Below are 7109 nucleotides of genomic sequence, written 5' to 3' on the forward strand. Positions count from 1 at the left end.
GGCGCCCATTGCACATTAGATCAGTAACTTTCGCCATTGCACTGGCAAACTCCGACAGGTAAAATTTCATAGGCTTAACATCCAGTATGAATGATGAATTTTTTTAGGACTTTTTTTCTCTAAAAGCGCTATATTAATGTAAGTAATAGCATATTTTATGCCTGCTGTTGAACGTACAGTAATTAAACAAAACCTAAAGTATAAATATAGCTTCTTATTCACCAGACGTTCCGTTCCTATGTTAGGAGTAGGTGAGGCTATGTAAACAATTTTAAATAATCCAAATTACCCTTTATTTGCCACACTTAGCAAAGACAAATCACAGACAACACGAAATAATCGTGTTTAATTTCATTCATCTTAATTATTTGTATTTGAGTATAGGACACATGCAGACAGTAAATTGGCTATATTGGATACGGGCACAATCCATGTATCTTTAAGAACCTGTGTAGTTCACACAAATGAAAAATAATTATCCTTATATCTGTAAACAGCAGCTAACCCGTGTGTGAACTAGGCAACCGTCAGGTAATTACACAAATTTACAAACATCCGTTCTCCGTTAACGATGTAAGGACATGGTTTTCTTTTTAACAATGAGCACGGTCAGACTTTTGCTGTAAACCATCCCATTTTCCTAGAATATGTAGGTTTATTAGCACCGATTGGTCACAGTTATTTTTGCTTCTAATTTCAGAAGTTGCTTCCATTCACCAAGAGAAAAATTGGACAAGAGATCTCAACTAATCTGCGGGTAAAACTTCCAAACGCACTTAACATACATGAAACGTGAGATCTGTCAATGCCTCTGTCCTGACATTAAAACATTTGTAAAGCTGATCAAATAAAGGGAATCGGGTCGATATCTCATGTACGTAAAGAGCTCATTTATATATCGACAACAGATCAGCAACTCCGGATAACAACATGGCCCAGCACTCTGACCACCTCTATCTAATCAGCGCTTTCAGTTTCTGCACAAACCCAGTCAACTGGAGCCCTTTCCACTTCGGCGAGGATTCGCCAGAACAGGGAGACTTTTACAACAAAAGCACCAAACTTCTGCATCGCTTTTTGAGTAGTCCAGCTCTCCGCCACAGCGATTCTTCCCTAAAGGAGGGATTGGCAGTTGGTCATCTTATTTTCAGGACTGGAGCAGTCGTGGGCTAGTCAGTGGATAGATTGCTCCAAGTCTGATAAGGAAAATTCATGCATAGTTGTGGAAATTAAGCCAAGTCACTAGCCTGGTTTATTTATTTCGTAACATTCCTTACGGGATGGCGGGGGGAGGGGGGGGGGGTGGATATGGCGATCTTGGGGTGAAATAATGAGCCGCAATTTCAGCTCACCGCGCACATAACGGGCATTCCCAAATATCAGTGCAGTTTAATGATTTAATTTACAAATGATCTCTTTTTATCACTCAGAATATAAGATTGTGAATAGTCGCTTTTGGATTGTAGTTCCCTTGTTTTCCTGAAGATTGGTTTCCTCTTGTTTATTTTTATCTCCCCCTGTGTGATTATTTATAATAAGAATGAATGAGAGCCCAAGGGAAATCTGGCAATCCCACTTGTCTCAGTGTGCGTTTGCCTTCTAATTATACATTGGTGAAAGCACACTCACACGCACACACACACACATATACAACACAGTCACAAAAACACACATATATAACACATGGTCATATGTTACACACAGGCACACATAAATAAACACTATATACACGTTGAAACATAAATACACAATCAAGCGGAGATTCAGACATACAATCGCAAGTGCACGTCAGTATGAGAACGGTTCGGCTGTCCCGCTACTGGCAGATTGAGAGCAGTGGGTGAGAACTTTCTTCTCTGTCCGTAGCCATGTGAATATTCGATTCTAAAAGCAAGTTAACGGCCGTTTGCAGTCTGGAAAGTTTATTCAGAAATCGCAGCATGTTACTTATTCACCGTTAGCTTCTACAACTAACCATTCGGTGGACTGTTTTGATGATTTTTCGATTACCTTTACATTTATAAGGCTGACCCCTAAAGCACTGCCTGCAAAATAAGATGATTCCAATTGACTATTTTACAATAACCGTAATGGTGATTTGGACGGGACAGACATTTCGTTGCTGCTTATTTATCAGACATTACGTCGCCTGGAATGAAACACATCTTTACACAAACAAAATACTGATACAGATCGGGAAACTAGTGAATTATGTGCCGATATAAAATGTGATGCTCAGAAATTTAATGGCGTTCGTCAACAAAAGTTGTTACAAATATGACTCCGTGTTGTTAAACAAAAGTGAATTGTGTGTACAATATTTTCAGAGGTGTGGAAGCTGATTCCGTTCATGTTTGTGTTTTAATCCGTTCATTAATAGCATGCCCGCGATGTACACGCCCACATCATGCAAATTGTTTCATCACTTGAGGTCCTTATCAAACAAGCTTTTCTCAGGGTCACTGATCAGTGTGGGCTGTTTCCCTGAAGTACACTATGAGTATAAGGTTGAAGTTTGGTGAGAGTTCTCTATTTCCCTGTAGTTCTGTTCTCTTTCATATCTTTCTCTCTCCGGGACTGCAGTTTTCAGTCGCTGGGAGGCGCGTGTTTCCCTTTCCTCAGATCCTTGTTTACTCTCATCTTTCACCCAAAGGCTCTGTATCCCCCTTTGCTAACCAAATTGTCACATTTCTCGATACGAATCGATATCTTTGTTGAAATCTATTCATCAACGCTAGTTCGATTGCGTAAGTGATCAAAGAAAATAAGGAAGGCGTTTACTTAAAAATATAATTCGTTATAAAGATGCATTTTTTTTGCAACAAACACGAAGCACGAGCGGGTTATTTACATATTTCCATCGAGTTGCGTGTCAGTAATTGCATGGTTCAAACTGTAATCTTGAAACGTTTATATAAGGTTAATAATGTTTTGTTTAAAACTACTGATGCCTCATATTCTCCATAACGTTGAACAGATAAGCTACAATATTACAGAAAACTCGTGTATAAACTAACAGATTTTGAAGCTGTGGGCCTGCGTTTTGCTGAATGAGCATAGGTTTCTTTATGCGGGAATCTCGTATTAATGGTAACTTCTAGCTTATCTGAATCACAAACTTTAAGGTCTAGGCCAGTTCCCATACTGCTATTTAAGCGTTGGCTCGCTGCGAGGTAACAGTCTCTCTCGCTCTCTCTCTTCAGATCGCCCATGGCAGGGTGTCCCATAAAGAGAAAGCACAATGAATATGAATAGGACATAGCTAAATGGAACCGTCAAAGCTGCGCCGCCCTCAATGATCTCCACGTCATACTAACAAGACCATTATGTATAGGAGGGAGCTTTTGTTTCCCTGCACTCTGCACCTCTATAAAAAGCTTCTTTTAAAACCAAATCTCGTTCAACATCACAACCGGCCAAGAGGTCCAGCCTGCTTGGGGGAGCGCTTCTGAGCATTTAGGAAACGCTGTGTGTTTTTTTTGTTGTTGCTCGTTTCTGTCACTGACGTTGGAGGTTGGCATCAAAACAAGGTCTCAAACTATTGACTAGAGAACATCTCATAATAACGAGAGGCAATAAAATGAATTCTGACTCGAGCTCTCTCTCTAGCAGAGCTTCGTCGCCAGACGTGGACGAAATTTATCTGCGAGATCATCTCCAGCACCAGGACTCCAGAATGAATTCGGTGTCTTCCACGCAGAATGATCTCCTCCAGCAGCTCGCCAATGAACACAATATAACAACCCTCAGAGCTGAGGACAAGACAGGAGGCAAGTTCAAAGTGAAAAAGCAACTCTCCGAGCAAGACTTGCAGAACCTTCGACTGAAGATCAACGGGAGAGAACGCAAAAGGATGCATGACTTGAACCTGGCGATGGACGGACTCAGAGAAGTCATGCCTTACGCCCATGGACCATCAGTGAGGAAACTTTCCAAAATCGCCACTTTGCTGCTGGCCAGAAACTACATCCTGATGCTGTCGAACTCTCTGGAAGAGATGAAAAGACTAGTAGGGGAGATTTACGGCGGGCATCATTCTGCTTTCCATTGCGGGACAGTAGGGCATTCTGCTGGGCACCCAGGACACTCCACATCTGCCCATCAGGTCCATCCAATCTTGGGCAGCGCCCTGACTTCCTCCTCTTCCTCAATCTCTGCTTCTCTACCGGGGATCAGCGCGGTGAGACCCCCTCATTCACTGTTGAAAACGTCGTCAGCGCCTCCTGTACCGTTAGGAAACACCTTTCAGCACTGGGCAGGATTGCCATGTCCCTGTACCATCTGCCAGGTGCCACCGCCACCTCACATCTCAGCCCTAAGCACAGCCAGCATGCCAAGGCTCTCTACAGATGGTAAAGACTTAATGAAGTAAGGTCTGATTTTGCCAGATGTGATTGTTATTAAAAAAAAGACGCCGCGTTGCATAAGAAGACTGACTTTTGAGTTCCATTAAAAAGACTGACCTTGTGTTGTATAAAAACCAGACTGTCAGCTAACTCCAATAGCCAGATCTGATTGCATGCATGCTTGATTTTTTTTGAATTGTGAATTTTATTTGCCAAATCGGTATCTCGTGTAGCCAAACAAGTTACGAAAAATGCATTTCCTTGTAACAAGGATTTGGTACTTGGGTATTTCTTTGACTGTATAAATAATTCCACATGGACAGACGCATGGGAAGCAGTGCAAATACAGTAAGAGCAAGCAAGAGACAGAATGTGATTTTGTCAGTGTTACGAATCCTAGTACAAGAGGTAATAAGATTGCTGAAATGTAGTTGTTAGCTGAGATGTATCTATGTTGTCCATGTTTGCTCAGATCCGCATGGCTTGTGGCATACAAATTCGTTGTAAAAGAAATCACACGTTCTTCAACATTTGCTGCAACTATTTTGTTACACATCGAAGACAACACTCGTGTCTTTTATTTTTGTATTATCTCGATGACTTATGGATATATTTATTAACGCCCGGTGTCCCTGAATGATCACGTTTCAATAAAAGTCAACTTAAAATGAGTTCGCCGAAGCGGTATTTTTAAAAATTTGTTATTTAATTTGTACATACTGTTATTTGACCACTGCTTCCAGACAGTCGAGATAGTTTCTGTCTGCAGCTCGCGAAAAAGTTGGTGTTCGGATGAAACTTGGTGCAAGTGAACAAATTCAACGTTCTAACCAACAGAAACATGGTTTTCTCATTTTGCTGAAAGTCAGAAATGTCGTGGAGTTTACTTTAAAGCCATTAACGATGGTAGGAGATGCCTGTAATAAAATGTACTGAAATTAATGAAAGGTGGCTGGCTGATGGAGGGCCTGCATTAAATTGCACTCCAATTTATCAGAAAGTTTATGAGACGGCTTACTTTGTTTTTGGAACCTTCGCTATTAATACTGTATGTTGCGGCAAATAGTAGGAACAGTATTCAGACTGTAGCGCGTGTGTTTATGTGACTCGCGTACAAATGCAGTCATGTGTGCGAATATCTCCCGATGAAATGTCCGCGTGTGAGTTCAACCAATATTGTATAGGCAGATCAACGATGGATAAAACATAAAATACTGTATTGTCTGCAAATGTTACATTGCACTGTTCTATAATAGGATAAACTGGAAGTTTTTGCTAAATCACACTGCAACTATGACTCCATGACTCTAATTGTGAGTGTACTTGTCACTGAAATGACACCAATATTACAATCACAGTGCAGAACACGGAATGGGGGTGTTGATAATGTTAAAGATGGTGGTGAATCAAACTCCCTCAAAAACGTGTTCAAGTTTCCCATTTCCCCAACACCCATGTCGATATGTTCATAGCTGTGTCTGTTAAATTTATTTTCCCCACACTTTCTGTGCTCTCTTGGTTTGAAATAGGTCTGCGCTACCCAAACCCTGCGATTTTAGATTAAAACAAACTTCACAGGGTTTAGTTTGGCCGAAATCTTCAAGTTCAAGCATGCTACTAACACGAGGATTGGTTGAAAGTGGGAGGGGCTCTGTGTTCAGAGTCGCCCCACGATTTTGCTAAGAGGATACGAATTGCACACAAGAAGAACCTGGATTATGACTGTAGATTGCGTCTTCTATTGTAAAGATATATAAATGCTTTAGAATAATATCATGCACAGCGCTGCATTTTTAAACAAAGCAGTTAATAATAGACAAAACAAATCTGTTTTTCTTTCTTCCAGATGTTTGTTTTATGGGCGGGAGGGGGGGGGGGGGCGGTTAGTGTGGTGGTGGTAACAGCGTGGGAGCGGATTGTTTTGGAGATGTCCAAATATAAAATATTCCAGCGGTTTCAAGTATAATTCATGGGGTGTTGAGTCTATAGACCCTGAGATTACAGATGCTAGTTTTTATCTCACCAATAATAACACCTGACATAGAGAAAAAGCAATTCGATTAAATTAGGACTGCTGGTGATTATTGCCCTATAAAACCGCAAATTTACAATTTAGAATTTCTAGATGGTAGTTTTTGTACTTGGTTTCGCTGGGATTAAGTGGAAGATTAATGAATACTTCATAATATTTTAACATTGTTTCCTACCTTACATTTCCGAACTTCTATATCCAGTAATTGATTATGGGGACGGGTTTAATAAAATCCTTCTGAGGTATATCTTTAAATCATAAATCTGCGATTGACAAAGTTCTTCTGTCCATCTTGTCTCAAATGCACACATTATCCCACACTAAAATAAACTAAGAGCAACTGGAGGGAAAAAACCTGCAGTTTCTGTGTTATGAAATTAATGTTTTTTTGTCATGATAATCTGCAGTGGATAATCTACTCAATAGTAGCCAAGACTAGATAGAATAATCTTCTTGTTTTCTCTCGGCTCTGGAGTCAGGTTCTTTCCAAAAACTTCAAGTTCAAAACCGCAGTGCAGAAATCTATTGGTTCTGTCATGTGACAGACGTGTGCTTAAATCCGAAATCTGTAATAAAATTAACGAACCCGGTCTGCGCTTGATTTTCTGTGACTGTGTCACTTGGGCCTTTTGATTTTACAAATGACTTAACTGTGATTGGCAAGGTAAAGACAATTCCCATTGTCTATGTTTAAAACATAAGTTACGCGATAAAGCCCGTCCTTCCATTTA

The 7109-nt window shown here is 40.5% G+C and overlaps 1 protein-coding gene across 1 annotated transcript; it reads left to right on the top strand.

The window, feature by feature from the left end:
- Window positions 1–3580: 3580 nt before the first annotated feature.
- Window positions 3581–4372, top strand: olig3 (oligodendrocyte transcription factor 3). Its single transcript, XM_068018750.1, has one exon. The coding sequence runs from the start codon at window positions 3581–3583 to the stop codon at window positions 4370–4372; it is 792 nt and encodes a 263-aa protein (XP_067874851.1).
- Window positions 4373–7109: the final 2737 nt, after the last annotated feature.

The sequence above is a fragment of the Heterodontus francisci genome, chromosome 3, assembly GCF_036365525.1.
Source record: "Heterodontus francisci isolate sHetFra1 chromosome 3, sHetFra1.hap1, whole genome shotgun sequence".
Classification (NCBI taxonomy): domain Eukaryota; kingdom Metazoa; phylum Chordata; class Chondrichthyes; order Heterodontiformes; family Heterodontidae; genus Heterodontus; species Heterodontus francisci.